This window comes from Urocampus carinirostris, chromosome 8, assembly GCF_059441175.1.
Source record: "Urocampus carinirostris isolate Australia breed hairy pipefish chromosome 8, RoL_Ucar_1.0, whole genome shotgun sequence".
NCBI lineage: Eukaryota > Metazoa > Chordata > Actinopteri > Syngnathiformes > Syngnathidae > Urocampus > Urocampus carinirostris.
Window position 1 is genome coordinate 22,158,818 of NC_142356.1, and position 21,290 is coordinate 22,180,107.

Here is a 21,290-nt window from a genome sequence, read left to right on the forward strand (position 1 = left end):
TCCCATCCAGGAATATTTAGTGCCTACTAGTGGTACAAAAACATTGATTTGAACATTGGGTAAAATATATGAAATATCATACCAATCCTAAATTGTATATATATTCATAGATCAAGAAATGTGTATTTATTTTACATAGTGGAATCTATACCTAGCAGTCGCCGCCATATTTGTCTGGCATCTTCCTGCTATGATGTGCTTATTTTGCACTGGTTTTGTTTGCATTAGACAATACAATGCCAATGGTCAATTACTACACAATATAAATTTAAGTATGATGAAAAAGTCAAAACCTTCCTGTGTGGAGTTTGCATGTTCTCCCCGTGCTTGCGTGGATTTCCCCCGGGCACTCCGGTATCTTCCTACATTCCAAAAAACATGCATGACAGGTTAATTGGCCGGTCCAAATTGTCCCTAGGTGTTAATGAGCAAGTGAGATGTCCGTCTCTGTGTGCCCTGCGACTGACTGGCTGGCAACCAGTTCAGGGTATCCCCTGCCCACCTCCCAAAGATAGCTGAGATGGGCTCCAGCACCCATGCGACCCTACTGAGGATGAGCAGTGCAGAGAATGGATGGATCGATAAAAAGGAAAAGAATTAACCAACCTAACACTCTGGGTGCTCTGCACCCCCAAAAATGTGACCCTAAAATCTCTCCCGAATTCAAGCTATTTTTTTCATGTATCGACTGAAATCCATTTTAACATAATAATAATAATAACAATAATGACATTAACCATTACAAAAATGTTCGAAACGTGTTCGTTTTTGTGAGGCAGCGAGTTGAATTGTCGAAAGGAGGCGAGACTGAATATCGGTACAGTGTAGACGCTACTTCGAGTTAAGTCACGAAGAAGAAAAAGGAAAACATGCTAAAGCTAGTCATGTAGTTTTGCATTTTTTGGTTTGTAAATTTTCACTGTTTCTCCTCACGTTTTTTTTTTCCTAAAAAGATCCGTAACGTGTTTGGCTAACATATTTATATTTAAATCCTATTATATCTATAACTGGGATTTATTAAACGTAATATTGCAGCTAAGCTAGCTTCGTATTTGCAGTTTTAGCGGCGTGTTGCAATTATCTTAAACAAAAAAACTGCTTCAATCGTTTATTTACATTATTAAAACATTAGCTGTTATAAACGTACGTACTCAACCCCGACATTAAAAAACAGGACGCTGTTAAGTTACTTAATGCCACGTTTGCTTGTTTCAGGGCATACTCTTTGATACAAGTGTCAATATGTGTCACGGTGAATAATATAATTTACAGGGAGTGCATTAGCGTAAATAGTGAATTACGGTATTTGCAATGGCTAGATTAGGTTTCAACCCTGCCCGTAAACAGGACGTTTTCAGCATAGACTCATCTGAGCCTTCCTCTTCTCAAAGGAGTGGCCCATCTGATGGACAGGAGGCTAGAACATTTTACGAAAACCTCCTTCATGATCGAAAAGTGACTTTCAAAAAACAACGGCATCGAAATAAGCAGGCGGGTAAAACAAACAGGAGAATTGCAACAGAAGCAATAATTGGAGAAAGGACAACCACGTCAGGAGGTGTTGAAGGCAGGCGAGCAAGGGAGAACACAGAAGTGCAAGACAACTCTGAAATGTTGTCGGAGCTCAAAGGTCTCAAGCTGCTACGCTGTGCCCAGGAGGGAGACATCGCCGGGCTGAAAGATTTGCTGGCGAAAGGGGCGGACATCAACTTCCAGGTTGGCCCAATCTCTTGTGAGTGAAGGTGAAAAAATGATACAAACCTTTATGATGATATGACTTGTGTTCCAGGACACCTTTTTTTGGACGGCAATGATGTGCGCTTGCTGGTCAGGACAAAGAGATGCTGTGAGGCTTCTGCTGGAGGAAGGCGCCGCCTGGGTGGGCGTTGTCGACACTCGGGGTCGGGATGCCAAAGATCTCGCCATTGAGGGTACAGTTTACCACCTGCCTCAGACATACATGCCAACCTTTTGACTTAAAACAGTTGTAGATGTTATCGTGCACTCTATTATTACGCGCAAAACACAATTTGTCTCGGTAAAATTAAAAAAACTACTTGTTTGAAACCCTAAGTGTCAACTTTCACCATAAGGGAACTCTAATAAGATCATTGGAGCCTTTCATTCCGAGCCCAAAGACCTAGTCTTGCTTCAAGATAAAGCAGCTATAGACTAAAATACTAGTCTCGAGGCAAGATTTTGTTGTCGTTGTTTGAATTAGAAGAAAAAAACGCAGGCATAAAGTCTCAAATGTCTTAAAATGTTTTCCCTGTGCCAGTTTTATGTTTGAAAAAAAAAAAAAACTTGCCTTTAATGACAGTAAAAATGTGTTGTTATCATTTGTGGTTGCTGTGCCATTGAAGGTAATACAGGTTAGTCATTTTGGATCAAAATGTTTTTTCAAACATAACTATTAGTAGTATTTTTCTTAGTAAAATAATAATTGCAAACTGCAAAATTCTATCACAGTATGCCACACCATTTCTTTCATCCCCAGTGGCTGGATTGCATCACCTGCACTTCTTTATTATTCCAACTCTTCATATTAGTTAGTCATTTTTACTTTGTTTGATTTTATTAATATATTTTATTGTTTTTCAATGTAGTCTTAAATATCTCAATTGAGCAAAATAAGTTATCTATCAATATTTTGCCACTTTCAATCGGATTTGTTGTGGGTGGAATTACAACCCTTCTTGAAAAATGCCAATTACACCTTCAAAATGCAGCTAACGCTGTAAAAAGGATAAATACACCACTGAATAAAATAGGCAACCAATGTTGGCAGGGTTAGAGTTTGAACTGGCCTGTCAGTGCAAACACAAGTTTATTTGTGAAAGGTTAGTATAATATTAGAGCCTAGTTCCCTGATCCGTGGCTTTAATAGGGTGGAGGACCTGTACTACCTTAAGGGCAGAAGCTTATTTAAAAAGAAAAAATAGTAATCTGTTGCTGCCTAATGATGTGAATAAATGTTCCAGTTACTTGGCTGATCACTGGAAGAAAGCAATGATATCACAAAGATAAAATTGGGCAATTCCCTGCGGCACACTAGACAAGATCTCGTTGCGCACGCTGGTCACCTAATCGCTTTCTCTTGATTTCTTCAGCGGGTTACAGCGGCGTGTTGGAAGAGCTAGAAAGCTACGGGAGGAATCCCCCAAGCGCACCCAATGCCAATGACCTGGGGTGAGGTGTCACGTATTGTTCACGACATCATCCTTCCTTGGTCTCTTTTTAACATAATAATTTCTGTCACCAGCTTTGCCCAACCACAACAGTGCCAACTTTGCGGTGTGGAATACACAAGCAGTCTTTCAGCACACGTGTCGTCCACTCTGCATCAGTTCAACAGAAAACACCCCCCGCCCGCTCCTTATTACTGTCTCCCGCCCTGCGCCAACAGTTACAAGATGATGCTCAACTACGGCTGGCGACCCGGGGGCGGCTTAGGTCCAGACGGGCAAGGCACGAAGAGACCAGTGGCCACGGTCTTGAAGAGAGACCAGAAAGGACTGGGCTACGGGGAGGCGCCAAAATCCAGAGTGACTCACTTCAAAGCGAACGATCGGGACGCCGTGAAAGCAAAAGAGGTGGTTAGGCCGTTATTGAAGAGAAAAACTAAAGAGGAAAGTAGGAGAAAAGAACAACAAGACAAAGAATGGGAAAGGGATTTTAGAAACTCTTTTTATACCTAAGCTCCTCTAATATTGGATTTCTTCATATTTGTTATATAGTTCAAATAAAAATGTTTATTTAACTTTCACTGTGAATGTCAATTTGTTTTTCATGTGGGAGCGCTTCCAAGTACTATAAATCTTCTGTAATTTACTGCAATGTTTTCTGTGAAAACTACGAAGATTTAAAAAAAAAGAATCACCAATGCTTATTTTTGTATTGATATTGATAATTGTTCCTTGGTTATTTGTGGTACATTAGTGTGGTGCAGTAACAGTATGTTTGATGTAGTTTCTTTTTTAAGGTACATTGTGTATTATTTAGCGCCTCTTAGTGGTAATAAAGTTCAATAAAAATCAATATGTTTTCAATAATAATCAAAAACACATGAATTATCGTATAAGCGTGCAATTTATCAAAAAATACTCTTAGGTTGTAAAATGTGTATTTAATTTAAATAAAATGGGGCTCACATAGAGGGAGCTGACGTGATTGGCCACCATCTTGTTACCAAGGGTACCATCATGAACCAAAAACCTTGTGAAATGCTCGGGGGATGGTGTGGTTTGGTCACCTTGAGTTTCTGTATTTTACCAATGTTATGCTTTGTAGCAATTGTTTTGTGTTGCACAATACATTTCAATATACTGTAATATTTTGGTTACACAACACAGTGAAATCCAGTGGTCAAATATCACAGTGTCCCTTTAAGTCCCAGAACCACTTCCGATTTGTATGACGAAATATCAATTTTAAATGCTACTACGGGAATGAAAAATCAAAATCTGAAATCTCTCATTATACATTTTGAAATCTTATTTTCAATGTTCGGAAGCTCTGATGTAGAAATTATTGTCCCTATAGCAAGGCAGAGGACAACAATATACATTTAAGTAAAGAACAAGAACACCGTAATATATAAATATCTCATTTCATTAGCTGCACCGCTTATCCTCAGTAGGGTCGCGGGGGTGCTGGAGCCCATCCCAGCATCATTGGGCAGTGGGCAGGGGACACCCTGAACTGGTTGCCAGCCAATCGCAGGGCACACGGGGACAGACAACTCACTCATTCACACCTAGGGACAATTTGGACCAGCCAATTCACTTGAAATGCATGTTTTTGGAATGTGGGAGGAAACCGGAGTGCCCAGAGGAATCCCACACAAGCACGGGGAGAACATACAAACTCCGCACAGGAAGTCTGGAGCTGAATTTGAACCCACGCAGGAGGTTCCCATGAAATGAACTGTGTGTGTATATATATATATATATATATATATATATATATATATATATATATATATATATATATATATATATATATATATATATATATATATAATTTAAACTACAGTATTTCAAAACATGACAATAATAGACACGGTCACTAGTACAATTTTAAATGTTTTTTTTCAATACACTATATGTATTTCAAATGCATTGTGTTCCTACATCTCGTTTGTTGATGCCCTATTAGTGAAAAGGGTTACCGTAAATAAGATTCCATTCCGCATCGGAAGAGGGCGCTACCGCGTGATTACTCATCTTTCCCTAAACCGAAAAAAACAAGGTCTTCGGTGCCTGCAACAGTGCCGCCCACAGGAGAAAACCCGCAATAGCGTCGGTCATTATGTCTACAGTTTAAAATGGCTAATCGCGGTATCCTAATTTAAACCCCCTAACGCTTCGAAGAAGACACTCAAGAAAGGGATGTTGCAACCGTCATCTTTTGAGGAGATAATAGGTACAAAGCTTTTTAATTGCCGGCGGCGGTGTTGATGTCGCTTCACTGTGTTAGCTGAATCCCTATCTTGTTTTCCAGTTTAAAGTCCTAAAATGATAACATTCATGCAATGTGTGGACACTAAACGATAACGATTTTCGTGTTATTTGCGTGTTTCATGAAATAAGGGTGTTCATCGCACGGTATCGTTTTCCTTTTAGCAACATTTAAAACACTCGTGAAATAACCTTCGGACAAACAACTCCATTACAGACTGACTGACTTTATTAACATGTACAACATGACGTACATTCAAATATTTTTTTACGCCAATGTGTCCAATTTTCACACACACCAAAAATTACAATAATAATAATTTAGAAATTAATAGCATAGTTGTATTGAATTTTTGGTTTATCTAATATATCAGCCTAAAACCAAGACAACAAACTACAGCATTACTATACAAAATGCCATTTTCAAACACCACCACTATTGTAAACAAACAACAACAAACTATAATAATAAAAAAAAATTTGTTCGAACAATTTTATTGACACTTTTAACAGCAATTAAAAACATTCACAATTTCATTATATCATATTCTAACAATATAAGGTATGAACAATATTTATCAACACTTATAACCGCAATTAAACACATTCACAATTTCACCATATCATATTCTAACAAGGTAATCAAATTAATTGATAATAAAGCAAGTAAAAGGCTCTTAGCGTCCTTTTGAGATACCACGTGTATGAGGGTATTGGTAGTAGGCAACTACCCATCATATGACTGGTTCCAATTCATAATATAGAGGCAATTTACTACAGCTTCTTGAGATGCCATGATCAAGATTTTGGAACTTCCAGTCCAAATTGTTGTTGGTGGAACCATAACTCTTCTCCCAAAGCTCCAATAAAACCTACACAATGCAGATGGTGAAGAAAGTCATGCAGGTGATGCCGTGAGATGGGGTAAAAACGGCAAACATACATAGGGTTTGGATTAGCTCGTTAATGCAAACACTAGTTCATTTGTGCTAGACCGGGCTGTAAAATTGTAAAGCATTATCGGCTGGTCCAAGGCGTGCATACGAGTGGAGGATCTCCATGAGCCAAGGTGAGACAAGAGTATTGACAGATATTAAGGCAAAAAGAATAATCTTGAAATCTATTCTGAACGGCATAGAAAGTTTACTTGCTTCATCCCATGAGCAAATTTACCTTTTGGATCAATTGAAGATTTACTACTGGAGTAATCAAGATGAAATACATTACAGCAATCAATTTAAGAAGTAAAACAGAATTAAAATTAGAATCAGAATTTGTCTTTATTGTTATTGATAACAGTGTAGTGGTCATTGTGTGTGTATCATTTAGGGTCATCTAGTTGTAAAAGAAAACCCTAAATTTATAAAAGACAACATTGATTACAAAAGAAGCAAAAATACATAAATCCTCACACAGACCTTCATTTTATTAAATTCTCGTAAGTCGAGAAATTTGCTTTTATTTTACATAACATAAACCTCACCTAGAGAGAGATGACATAATTGTCCCCATCTCGCTGCTACGGGTACCCAGTTAACCAAAATCCTCACAAATGGCTGGGCAAAACAATGAGAAGGAAAATGATCCTTTGGGGGTCACTTTGAGTGTCTGTACTTTGTATTCTTCCTGGTCCCTTTTAGCACTTTATTTCAGTTGCATTTCACAGCACAGCAACGTCTAGTGGTCAAATATCACACGCTCTCCTTTAAAAGAGAAAAATACAAATGAAAAATTCTGGATGGATTGGAAACCTTTTTACTAGGTAAATGCTTGGAGATAGATCTAAGTTGTAAGTGCATCAGGATAGTGCAAAGAAAAATTGTGGAATAAGGTGTTGATTACCATTCTTTAAAAACAATGACGCCTATAGCCATTGTTGGAACTATTTTAAGTGTATTACTCAAATAAAATATCTCTTGCAGAATTTTTGTTAAAGTTCATACTGCCTCTGATTTCCTTCAGTCAAAACAAAGAAAATGTAAAGGGGCCCCAAAGTGTAACCCTGCAGGACATCATATGGCAAACCATTTGGAATGGAATGGAATAGTCTTTATTGTCATTTATAACAACAACCAAATTAAACATGGGACTCACGATAAACATGCGATTAAGACTTTAGAAAAATAAGATGAAAAGATTGCCAGGATATTCGGGAAAAATATTCGAAAGGTAGTTTTCTTTTGGAATAACGGTGCAATGAAAAAGAGTGCATTGTAACACTATTACAATGCAAAATAGTGCAATACCATTTACCAGCAACAAAACTATAAACTAAGTATATCAATAAGGTATGAATACCAATTTTTCTGTACAATACCCAATTTTCAATACAACTGACAAGATATATACTTTTCACACAGTCGTGTGTGCTTGTTTAAGGTTGTGATGGCCCTGGAAAAGAAACTATCTGAGTGTGTTAATCTTTTTTTAAGGGACTTGTAGTGCCCACCAGATGGCAATAGATCATAAAGGTGGTGACCGTGCTGAGAGAACTTATTAATAATGTTGTTGTCTCTGTTGTGGTATCAAAAGCCAGCAATGTCGCTTAGACGGGGTAGAGAGCAGACAATGATTTTGGGGGCTGTATCCATTACTCTCTGTGCATTATGAATGATGGCTACTTGAGCGCAACACAACGGTTGCACTTTTAATGTCTCAATATTAAAGAATGTTGTTTGACCACTGCAGGACTGTCCTCAATTTTGGATGGAGTCAGCGTCTTGTTTGTCTTCCTGTGGTGTCACAAGTGACTCCACGTCGACACATACTTCAGATCACCATCAGGAGAACAATGGTCAAGTACTACGCTAGCAAAATCGACATCAGCAGCGCCTGGGACCATGTCATGCTTGCGTTTTGGCAGCGCTATCCGAACCCGTTCAGGTAACCTTAGATGTCACTGTGCCAAATCCAGAATAATTGAAATATTTGTCTTTCGCAAACAAAACGGCTCTGTGAGCTGGCTCTAAGTAAACTACAGGTGTTAGCATTAATTAATGTTTCATGTGTTTTATGGGGATCATGCGTTTCACAGTTAGTTTTTCGTTTCATAAAAAATATCAAGCTTAAGCGTGTGTTTCGTAGTTTGACGTTGCCCTGAAAAGTCAATATTCGTATTGAACATTTTGTCATTGGCCAAATTCGGCTCGCCGCATGAAGGGTTTAAAATGTCTGAGCGCCTGAGAATAAGTAAGTCAAAGGTGTGCATCGATGAAAAACTACATTTCCCACAATGCTGGGCGACTATGATCCCCATGTAGTGACAGCAACAGTGTTTCCATATCACAACCAATGACTGGAATTGATGCAAAAATGATCCCAAAAATGTCCAAGAATATTTATTTTTATTTTTAAATATTTTGTTTATAATATGCGGCACAGCAACTGGGTGGTTAGCGCGCAGCCCCACGGTGCAGAGGTTCACGGTTCAAGTCCAGCAATAGCAGTCTCCCCATGTGGGGTTTGCATGTTCTCCCTGTGCCTGCGTGGGTATTCCCCGGGCACTCTGGTTTCCTCCCACATTCCAAACAACATTCATGTCAGGTTAATTGGCCGGTCCCTATTCTCCCTAGGTGTGGATGACCGTGTGAGTTTTCTGCCTCTGTGTGCCCTGCGACTGGCTGGCAACCAGTTCAGGATGTCCCCTGCCCACTACCCGAAGATAGCTGGGATGGGCTCCGGCACCCCCGCTACCCTACTGGGGATAAGTGGTGCAGATAATGGATGGATGGGTAGTTTATAACATATTATATTTGGGTAGTGACATTTTTCCAATGCAACTTGCATGACAGCTAACAAATTCATCTTACATGAATGAGTAGTCACATTCGTTTTACATGACATTCAATTACATTTAGTAACATTTATAAGTTACATCAGGCCCTTTGAGGACAGACATCACGTAGATATGGCCCCTGAGGAAAATGAGTTTGACACCCCTGGATTAAAGCAACAAAAACAAACTGAAGTGCCCTTTGGGATCCAAAAGAGACAACTCCTTTTCATCAGCCGAGTCAAAAGACGGAATTCCAATCACGGTAGACAACATGTCCTCTCGTTTGTTAGCACCCACGTCCTCACGGAGGACGTTGTGTACCGCGAGGTGACCTCGGACAACCGGCTCCTATCCAGGCGCCTTCTCACAAAGACTAATCGGCTTCCCCGATGGGCCGAGCGCTTCTTCCCCGCTGGAATGTCACGCTCCGTCTTTATTTTGGAAGATTCCATTGTGGACCCCGTCAGCCGCAGTTTGACCACCTACACTTGGAACCTCAATCACACCACTCTCATGGTGAGCAGAGATTTTTAATGGAAGATTTGTTGAAGAAAGCTTAATCAATTCATCCCGCTAAAGAGCTCCTGAAGTTCCATGAACCATATTTTATTTCTTGGTGCTTTTAAAATAGAAAATGTGCTTGGAGTCTCTTCTCACCTCAATTTCTTCTCTAATTTCAACTGTGGACCTTTTTACAAGCACTGCCATCTGTTTTCTATATACTAAACACATTTAGACAAATGTTTCTGCTAAATTCTGAACCACAAAGAGAGACGTCTTTTGTAGTCGCAATGGCAAATGTATAAAGCTGTATGTGCTTGTGACAACCTTAAAATACGTTAGAAAGCTCTTAAAGGGACAATTTGTATTAATTGACCTCAAATCATTTAATGGCCTGGATCGTTGGGGCACCTTTTTCTGTGGTGTGTCTTGGATCAGTACAACCCATGCTATACTCGAACCCGTTTTTTTTTTTTTTTTTTTTTTTTTTTTTTTTTTTTTTTTTTTTTTTTTTTTTTTTTTTTGAGTAGGAGTTTCCTCACCCACATGAAACAAATAGTACTTGTTTTCATGGTTACCAGTAGCAGGAGAAGCCTCCCGATCTGACACATATAGAACCTTCCTCGTCTGGTCGCCGTTGTTGTTGGTGTAAAGCCTCCTCCAGCACTTCAAATATGAGCTTGATCTCGCCATGGATGGACAGCAGCCCCAGAGAGTACTAGATGTCACTGTATTGTCTAGTGCAACTGAAAACGAGTTCTAATTAACAGAAATAACACAAACCAGCGAGACGCAAGTGACCAAACCGAACCTTTTTTCTTCTCATATTTTTGCTCAGCCTTTTGCTAGGGTTTGTGTACCCATCGCAGTAAGAAGCCATACAAATATTTCAGCTCCCTCTAGGTGAGCCTCATGTTATGTAAAATAAAGGTAAATTAATGAGGATGATTAAATAATTTGCTTATTTTTTAAATCTATTGGTTTTTTTTTCCAATTATGTTTTTTTTACCACTATGAGGGGCTAATTATTAGCAAATCAGATGTATTTGTAAAACACTTTTCAGGCAATAAATTGCCACTTTAAGTGCTGTATATAAGCATTAAATATATACCAAAACGATAACATCTCCTCTCCCTTCCCCACCCAACAACCTAAAAAACCTTATACACAGACACACACACAAATAATAAAATACAATAAAAACAAAATAAATATTAATAGAAATATGATTTTGGGAAGGCACAGACTAAGCATGTGAGGAAGGGGCCTCGAGGAGGCTTATTCACACTGATAGGATGGCAGCAGATGGCCTTAAACATTGTCCCTTCAAATTGTGAGTACCGCAATGTTGTGTGGGCCCCACTGATTTTAAAATTGCATTTGGATAAAGATAGTTTGTAAACTATGAATCAAAGGGACACTGCATTTTTGACCACTGTATTGTAGATTAGGGTTGGAGTTGGGTCAGGATTGTGCAACCAGAAACTGCTAAAAGGCACAAGTAAAAATACAACGGAGAATCAAAGTGACCATAATGCACTGCTTTTTTCTCGATTTCTTTGCCCAGCCTTTCACAAGGTTTTGGGTTTTTGGGGTACCCTATCAGCAAGATAATCATGTCAGCTCACTCTACATGAGCTTCATGTTGTGTAAAATAAATAAAAATTTCTCCACCTATTAATATTTTAAAGAAATGCTCATTTATATGATTCTATCTATATCTATCTATTTATCTATCTATCACTAGCTCTATCTATCTTACAAAACCATTGGGTTTTTTTCCCACTAGGAGGTGCTAAATAATTCAGAATGTCCCTTTAAGAACACACTATGAAAAAAGGTGCTGGTAAATTCTGGACCAAGATGAAATAAATCCATGGTCGTCACTATGGCAACTATTTTTTTTCTTGTGACAACCTTAAAAGGCATTAGACAGGTCTAAAATTGGGAGTCTCGCCATGTTGCACGGGCCCAATAGTTTAAATGAACGAAATGAAATGAAAATTATGAAGCAAAATCCGCCTTTTGTATAGCTCCCTGAGGCGCCCATTTTTAGAGTTGTTGTCGAGGGATGACTTTGAGGTCTAAAATCTATTCACGGTTCAGCTGCTGTTTTGACTATGGATTCCATTCAAACATAAGTGTGATTATTTTGTTCCCTTGGGTTGTTTTTCTGATGTCCCGGGTTTCTCTCTTGGTAGTCAGTCGAGGAGCGATGCATTTTCCAAGACTCCCCCGAACAACTCGGCGTCACACAGCTAAAACGAGAGGCGTGGATTTCCTCCGGCATTTACGGCTTCTCTAGACCCATCCAGGTGCCTCCATGTCCTTTTCTCTTGTCTTAATAAACCTGTTTGAAAATGTTCTCTTCACTTTAGTTGTTTTCTAAACACTCAACTAGATTGTTATAATTTTACCAAGTTGATGATCCTTCACAGAGCATAAGAATAGTTCAGGAGTTGAAAACAGGAAGTTAGGTTCTCCATAGCCGTCTTCCATTAAAATCATGTCCCGCTTTTCTCCCTCCTCACTCAGGAGTTTGGTTTAGCCCGCATTAAGAGCAACCAAGCGAAAGCTATGAAAGGCCTGGAACACGTGCTTGCCAACCTACAAGGTTAGTCCGCACAACCAAATATACCTAATCATGTATTTTTTGCTGTTATAGTATCCTCCATTTCAGTCAGTTTTAAATCTATGCATGAATGGGATGTTTGTAATGAAAAAAAAATGCCCAAAAATAAAATAAACGCCAAAAAATGGAGATACATCTTTTTGAATTTGTAGCGACAATCAGGGATTGTACGGGTGCTTAAAATCCTTGAAAATGCCTCAATTTTGATTTTGTGTATTCAAGGTTTGACTAGAGCTTGAATCTTGTGTGACATACGTGCCATGTTTCTTGGCAGTGTGACTCGATATTTCACGCATTGAATGGAGAAAAATAAAACAAGTCCGCTTAGAAATTACGCTAACACGCTCTGATGACTTTGCTTAGCCATTGCATCTCTTCTTCCCTCGTGATTAACGGCAGCCGGCATTAGTTTTTATGGGGTTGTCATCTAAAGCGTCATCGCCCCCTACGAGTAGCGCCCAAGAGGACATGTGCATTGGACCTACAGTAGAGGCTGCCTTTTATTGAACAATGACTAGAAAACAGAAAATGTAAACAATGGCTAAAACGCGGAACAAATCCATGCGCAACATGTTGTAAAGTATGCAAGAGATAGATTCAACTCCAATTATATGAAAGTTAATTCAAGGAGATGATTAGCTTAAGTGTTTCTTGTTTTTGCTTACCGCTACATGCCACACCTAAATAAGGCACTTTGAAATGTGTACTAGTGCAAGGATTACGTATCAATTGTGGACATTTATTCTGGGCTGTGACAAAATGAAAGAAGCATTTCCCAGTGGTAAAATTTAATGGGAGGGACTTCCTGAAACTGAAGATGTAAGCTACATTTTACTGTCATTTTTACCCAACAGCCATATGTGGAGAGATTTGTTTTAAAAACATATATATATATATATATATACTGGACTGTCTCAGAAAATTAGAATATTGTGATAAAGTTCTTTATTTTCTGTAATGCAATTAAAAAACAAAAATGTCATACATTCTGGATTCATTACACATCAACTGAACTATTTCAAGCCTTTTATTATTTGAATATTGCTGATTTTGGCTTACAGCTGAAAAAAACTCAAAAATCCTATCTCAAAATATTAGAATACTTCCTCAGACCAAGTAAAAAAATAATTTTATAACAGCAAAACTAAATCAAACATTTGAAAATGTCCATTGATGCACTCAGTACTTGGTTGGGAATCCTTTTGCACGGATTACTGCATCAATCCGGCGTGGCATGAAGGCAATCAGCCTGTGGCATTGCTGAGGTGTTATTGATGCCCAGGATGCTTCGATAGCGGCCTTCAGCTCATTTGCATTTGTAGGTCTGGTGTCTTTCATCTTCTTCTTAACTATACCCCACAAATTCTCGATGGGGTTCAGGTCAGGGGAATTAGCAGGCCAATCAAGGACAGTGATGCCATGGTCAGTGCACCAGTTACTGGTGGTTTTGGCACTGTGGGCAGGTGCCAGATCATGCTGGAAAATGAAATCCTCATCTCCATAGAGCTTTTCAGCAGATGGAAGCATGTAGTGCTCTAAAATCTCTTGCTACACAGTTGCATTTACTCTGGACTTGATGAAACACAGTGGACCAACACCAGCAGCTGACATGGCTCCCCAAACCATTGCTGACTGTGGGAACTTCACACTGGATTTCAAGCAACTTGGATTTTGCTCCTCTCCAGCCTTTCTCCAGACTCTGGCGCCTTGACTTCCAAATGAAATGCAAAACTTGCTTTCGTCTGAAAAGAGGACTTTGGACCACTCTGCAACTGTCCAGTGCTTCTTCTCCATAGCCCAAGTCAGACGCTTCTTCCGTTGTCTTGAGTTCAGAAGTGGCTTGACCATGGGAATACGGCTATTGTAGCCCATTTCCCGGACACGTCTGTGAACTGTGGCTTTTGATACCTGGACTCCAGCTTCAGCCCACTGTCTTTGAAGCTCCCCCAAATTCTGGAAGCGGCTCTTCTTCACAATTTTGTTAAGGCTGCGGTCATCTCTCTTGGTTGTGCAGCGTTTCCGGCCACATTTTTCCCTTCCAACAGACTTTTTGTGGATATGCTTTGAAACTGCACTCTGTGAACAGCCTGCTCTTTGAGAAATTTCTTTTTGTGTCTTACCCTCCTGATGGAGGGTATCAATGATGGTCCTCTGGACAGCAGTCAGATCAGCAGTGAACCAAGCTGAGTGTTTTTAAGGCTCAGGAAACCCTCGCAAGGTGTTTCGAGTTAATTAGATGATTCAGGTGATTAGTTGAATAGCCTACTTGTATACTTTTTCATGATATTCTAATATTTTGAGATAGGATTTTTGAGTTTTCTTAAGCTGTAAGCCAAATTCAGCAATATTCAAATAAGAAAAGGCTTGAAATAGTTCAGTTGATGTGTAATGAATCCAGAATGTATGACATTTTTGTTTTTTTAATTGCATTACAGAAAATAAAGAACTTTATCACAATATTCTAATTTTCTGAGACAGTCCAGTATATATATATATATATATATATATATATATATAATCACATATCCTAATCGCAGAACTATTTGTGGTTCAGCAAATTACATGATTCACACCAGATTTCTTTATTTTATGGTTAGAAAGAAACTAAAAAATTGGCTTTGAAAGTCCTTAAAAAGTCTTTGATGTCTCAAAACAAAATAAATAACAACAAAATTGAGATTCATCTTTTTGAATTTGCTGCAACGGTATCCAAGCCAAAACGATATAATGGTTACAATACCTGCCCGTACAAACTGTCGTATTTTCCCTTACAAAATAATTTTACACCATATTTTTTTTTCAGAATGATGCATGATGGAAAATCCACAGGCGGCAGACGCATGCGCACAGTAGCATCAAACCGCTCGCTCTGTTTGCAACGAAACAACAATACCGAAATAGAGGCTACCGAATTCGTTCGACTTGATTGATTTGCTGTTTCGTGATAGTCGGTGTATACCGGATGGCACCCATAATTGACAAATTTGCGTATTTCCGTACAGATTTTCTCATACGTCGTACACGTCTTAAAATGCATAATAAACGTACTTTGTACAGCAAAAACGTACAGGTTGACAGGTATGGTTTACCGTTATATTAATAACAAAATGACCAGTGAAATTATCCTTGACTTGTCCTGTGTTTAGCCTACAGGTTCTTCCACACAGCTATGGGTGGGCAATACATTTAGATTCTAAAAATTACCAGCTTGGATTCAGCACGTATTTGTGCAATATTTGCTCCTGTTGTTATTGACCCATCCGTGCTAGCATGAGCAGATAGGACCGTGAAGGAGGAATGACTCTTCTTCCTCTACATTTTGGTTTAACATCCAGGTTGCCAGACGCGAAGGGTATAACAAACGCTAGAGTGAAACAGTTCTGTTGAGGTTTCTATTACAATAAAACAAATAAGTTATAACCCTAACCTAGGTTCAAAGTAAAAATTAACCTTACGGGTGGAGCTAGTTGCTTGCCTTACACACTCTGGGGTTTGAACCACAGTCAAGCCAGGAAAAATTCTAGGCATAGGGTTTATGCCCAAAACTTGGGTTTTTGAAGAGTTGTTTCTAGTTACCTACTGATTAAAGGTAATTTTGATCACTGGTAGGCTTAAATGTCAACACGCACAGCTTAGTTGTGGGTTCAATTCCCAGTCAAGACAGTACAGGGTCAAGGGTTACTGTTTTGGTTAGAGCTGGAGCATTGCTTTACACACACATTGTTGTGGGTTTGATCCCGAGTCAAGCCAGTGTAAACCCTAACTCTAACCAAAATCCTGACCCTAACTCAAACCCTTAACCTAGCTGTAAACAAAACCTGGTATGTTTTAATGTTTCTTATGTTATTGTTAAAATACTGGGCAGTTATAACCAAAAATCAAATATCACATAAGAGTAAGTTGCGCAGTAAAATAATTTTCTTCCCCATAGATCATAAATCATTGCATTGTCAGCCAGTTAGTTTGCTGCCTTGTAGAGTTTAAACTTAAACGGAGGGAAGTTTGAAAAAAATGGGTAAATTGCATGCTACAACAAATCAAGTGTGCATACGTGTTTAATGTCGATGCGTGATGTCTGTCCCACTCTCATGTGATTCTGTCCCACCGCCCTCAGACGTCAGCTTCAGGCTTAGCCGGGTGAGTAAGGTAGCATTAGTCGCGCCCAAGAATTCTTAAATGAAAGGTATCGAAATGTGTCGAGTGACTGAATGAGATAAAATCTCTTTGATACAAGCTCCGGTGCTTGATGTCATGCGTTGGCAAATAGTGAAAATGCCCCCAGGCTTTGGTGTTTAATGCCACGCCTTGTTGACATTCAAATTCGAAAACAAATTGATGTAAAACAAACAGAATTTTGAAGCAAACCAACTGTTAGTCTTTAGTCTACCCTCTTGTTGCAAATGCTAAACTCTGCCAAGTTTCAATAGCTCCAGACATTCAGCTTAGTTTTTGTAACAGTTAGGAGAAATTGGTCCCCTCACTCAATTTAGGTCCAAACCATGTTATCAAAAATTAGATAGAGTGTCTTCGCCCCGGCCGAGTCATTCCTAAGACTTAAAAAGTGGTCGGCGGCGCCCTCTGTTGGCTGCGGCTGCATCGGCTCGCTACAACGGGTCAGGTGCAATCGACATTTCGTTCTGTGTACATTGTTACACAGAATGACAATACAAGGAAATTATTATTATTATTATTATTATTCTACTCCACTATTTTTAGAGCAGGGATCACCAGTGTGGTGCCCGGGGCACCAGGAAGCCCCCTGAAAACACCCGAGAAGCCCCCTGATCGGTTTTGAAAAGAGCTTACCATTGATGGATTATTGTGATTTTCTAGGAAATTAGATTTCTAACTGGCCTGACAGTGACATGATTAGTGTTTTCCAAAATTATATTTGAAATCAGCCAATAATTTGTATATCACTGAGTGCCTTTATTCATGGCAGATGTCTTAATAGTTGACAGAATCTAGTTTGACCTTACTTCTGATATTACAATCTCGGTAATAACACAATGACATAATTATAACACAATAACTTCAAACTGATTACAAAAAAGTAGCTCTCAGCATCCAAAAGGTTAGGCTATACAGATGTGGGCAGGTTCTCGAGTCTAGACCTCACCTAAATCTGTGTAGCCTAGCGCCTCATTGAATGATCTTTGCCGGTTTGGTGTTAACTAGCCCCACCCTGGTTGATGGTTGATACTAGTGCTTGTGCAATAAACCCAGTAGATCTTGCTTCCCTCTATTTCCAATGTCTAGCTCTAGCACCACAGTAAATGATGTCAGTACCCTAGATGCATGTTGCATTTCTTTTAATAGTATCTAGAATAGAATAGTCTTTATTGCAATTTCACAGAGTGCCATCAAATTCATAGCTGCCCCATAGAGTGCACATATAATTTAAAAAAGAAACATAGAATTTACTGCAATTACCAAATGCCAAAAAATATATCTAAACTTAAACAACAGAAGACGAAAACCCAGTAGGCAGCAACTGAGATAGCAGCGATCAATGATATATATTGGTTATTTACAGTGTCAAGTCATGTTTATTTGTATAGTCCTTAATCACAAGAAGTCTCAAAGGGCTGCACAGACCACAAATTATTGCAAACCACAGACTATTATGACACCATCCCCTGATCTAAAACCTACATGAGGGAAAATAATACACAGATATTGTCAACATAAAATATAGGTTATTCATATGCTATAGAATAGAAGTGTGTTTTAAGCTTAGATTTAAACATTTCCACTGAGGTCTTAGATCGAATCCTCAGGGAGAAGAGTATTCTACAGTGCTGGGGCCCGGATGGAGAACGCTCTCGAACCTGCGGAATACTTATTGGCTCCTGGGATCACTAGTAGACCAGCATTTTCAGAGCGAAGGGTCTGGACCGGAACATATGGGGAAATTAAATCTAAAAGATATGAGGGGGCAGGTCTGTTCATCATTTTTTTACCAACAGAACCCTAAAATCACATCTTAAGCTAACAGTGAACCAATGCGGGTTAGCTAAAATCGGGGTAATGTGATCAAACTTTCTTGTCTTAGTTAAAAGCCACACTGCAGCATTTTGTACCAGCTGAAGGCTCTTGATTTTGGACTTCGGGAGACCGGAGAGTAGTGCATTACAGTAATCGAGACGGGAGGTAACAAACGCATGATTTGTAATCTCAGCATCAGATTGGGGCAGCATAGGGTGAATTTTAGCAATGTTGCGAAGATGGAATAAAGCTGTTATAGTAATATTCTTCACGTGTATTTGAAAGGACAGATTGGGGTCAAATGTGACGCCTAAATTTTTGACTGAGTCACTCTGGGGTGATATTACATTTGTCAATGTTCAGAACAGTTTTTGAGAACAAGTCACGAGATATAGATACTATGTAATTAACCATCAGATAAAGTATTGACACTACTTAAAGCCTTTTATTGTGTGTCAAGCTTTTGTTAGGGTCATGTTCTACGCCAAGGGTGTTCAACTATGGTCGCGGGCCACCGGGGCACATACTGCCCGTCCGGTTTTTTAATCTAGCCTCCCCAACAACAATTTTGAAAATATCATCATAATGTACTGTATATAAAATGTTGTTCTGGTTTCTTTTTTTTTTTACAATTTGTCTTTTCGCCAGTGTCCCTTCATTTGCTCCCCCCTCAATAAGAAATGTGTTTTCTCAAGGCCAACATTAAAATAGCTGCCTTTATTTTCGTGTACCTGTTATTTTTTTATCATTTTTCATACAAAAAACAACACAAATTTCTGAGCTAGCCATGTTGTATTTAGAGTTTTTTTAATGCATAGTATTTAATGTAGTGTTTGATATATTACTTTAATTTAATTCTCAATGTATTGTATAAGTATCGGATTAGAGACTATCGTCAGATCCCCAAAAATGAAGTCAATCCTTTTTTCCTCCTGGCACGACACCCCAGCTCTGTTTTTTTTTTCAACCCAATGCGGCCCATGACTCAAAAAAACTGTCCGCCCGTTTTCTGCACTATGAATGGGTTGGTTTTGGGTTAGGCACAAGTAAATCACAGCAATTTTCTCCGTTTTGTGTTTTTGTGGATGCAGGAGAGACCCCCCAGCGGCTGCTCCGGTGTTCGGTAAAGGAGGCCTCGGACAAGGGGAAAGGAACGAGCAAGAGCCTGACCACATCCGCCTCCACCTCACAGAACTCCCAGCAGTTCGTCTGACAGATCAGAGGCAAATTATGTTAGGATTTAACTCTCTCGTTGTTTGGTTTCAAGTCTCAGGGCTGAGCTTTTTAAAGCGATAGTACATAAAAATAGAGTGATGCTACGTCTCCCGGCAGACTGAGCAGCAGCACGTTTCATTGTTGTATCATTTCAACATATATAAGCTACTATTTTTCTATTTTTAAGAATAATATTCATCTCCTGTATTGGGTGTCTTATAAAATACCAGTCTGACTCTTGGCACAATGATCAAAAAAATTGCACGTGATGCCATTTACGAATCTTTACTTATGCCTCTATGAGCAGAAGACACACCCCGGTGTTAAATGTCAATCGGATTAAAACCAGAAGTTCATTAGTGCGTGCATGACATTCTCCTGAAGCGAGAAGTTAAAATCCTGTTTACACAGCACAAGGTAAAGTGAAAAATAGGTTTGCAATTGTCTTTATAGTGCCTGCTTATGTACACTAATGAAACATATCAATGACTGCAAAAGTGGAATCAAGATACATTGTTGCAGATAGATTGTGATTGTAAAGATGATTATTAGTTGATAGAATATTCTTGTGGTATTTTCTTTCCTATTAAGCTTTAATAAAGCAATGTATTTGTGATTTTATTCCTCCTGTGTCTAATGTAGGATGAAAATGCTTGATTTAAGTTGTTTTTAGTTAAAGCGGAGGTGTCTAGGGAGCGGGCCAGACTGGCTAACTTGAAAATATGCGAGGGCTGACTAGTCTGACTAGACAGTACTCGGCAATCAGCGTCGCGACTTCGCAACTTGCCTTTGTAGCATTTTCATTTGACTCGCAGGGTCTCTTGGAAAAAAGTGCTGCGTCCCGTTAAAACTGCTTCAAGTTGCTTCAACTGTTTTCTTATGGAGTCAGCATCTGGCAGTGCCTCTCGATATTCTTTGAAAACGGCCACAGTCTTTTAGTAAATTAGGCAGATGCAATTGTTCCGGATTTCGGTGAAAATATACTCAAATTTCCAACTGTCCTGGAAGTGGTGTCCCTCACAGTCAACTTTCCTTTTTATTCACAGTCGCCATGTCGTAAATGGGGTGGGGTAACATTCTCACAGAAAGCCATGGTCTATGTGGCTAAAGGGCCACTGCCATCTGGTGAAACGGTGACTTATTTATCTATCTATTTATTTATTTATTGGACAAATGAATTTTATACTGTGGTAAACATCACTGGTGGGCCAAATTTTGTTATAAATTTATGACAAAAGGCCATAGGCCAGAAAAGTTTGATCCGTAACTGGTCCCCGGGGCCGGTTTTTGGACATGCCTGGATTAAAGAAATGAGTATTTTAGGAGGGGTAAAAGTGATGTAAAGGTATGTCACTCGTGATTTATTTCTGAAATAAAACATGCATGCATAAAGGGACAGTGTGTTTTATTTAGCACCTTGTAGTGGTTAAAAAAAACAAAAATACTCATATAAAATCAGATTTGTTTTAAATCCACGTAGGTCAAAATTTTTTTCTCATTTTATGTATCTTGTGGGAGCTGACATCTTGCCCATCTTACTACTACACATACTGGGAAAAAAAACAAGTTTGTGAAAGGTTTGGCGCCAAAAAGTTAAATGAAGCTGTTTGATTACTTTGAGTCTCCGTAGTTTGTATTCTTCATGCTTTTTAGCACTTGTTTTCAGTTGCTGGACACGATACAGCAACATCTAGTGTTGAAATCATACACACCCTGGCT

General features: G+C 39.0%; 2 protein-coding genes across 2 annotated transcripts; both read left to right on the forward strand.

Moving 5' to 3' along the window:
* Positions 1-771: 771 nt before the first annotated feature.
* gpank1 (G patch domain and ankyrin repeats 1) lies at positions 772-3,766 on the forward strand. The gene is made up of 4 exons (XM_088343098.1): positions 772-1,716; positions 1,790-1,931; positions 3,111-3,189; positions 3,263-3,766. Exons 1-4 carry the CDS (start codon positions 1,312-1,314, stop codon positions 3,696-3,698), a joined length of 1,062 nt encoding a protein of 353 aa, XP_088199224.1. The 5' UTR covers positions 772-1,311; the 3' UTR covers positions 3,699-3,766.
* A 1,492-nt stretch (positions 3,767-5,258) lies between these two features.
* LOC148361244 (PRELI domain-containing protein 1, mitochondrial-like) lies at positions 5,259-20,963 on the forward strand. Its single transcript, XM_088341983.1, has 6 exons — positions 5,259-5,424; positions 8,148-8,342; positions 9,525-9,750; positions 11,938-12,051; positions 12,272-12,350; positions 19,448-20,963. Exons 2-6 carry the CDS (start codon positions 8,251-8,253, stop codon positions 19,567-19,569), a joined length of 633 nt encoding a protein of 210 aa, XP_088198109.1. The 5' UTR covers positions 5,259-5,424; positions 8,148-8,250; the 3' UTR covers positions 19,570-20,963.
* Positions 20,964-21,290: the final 327 nt, after the last annotated feature.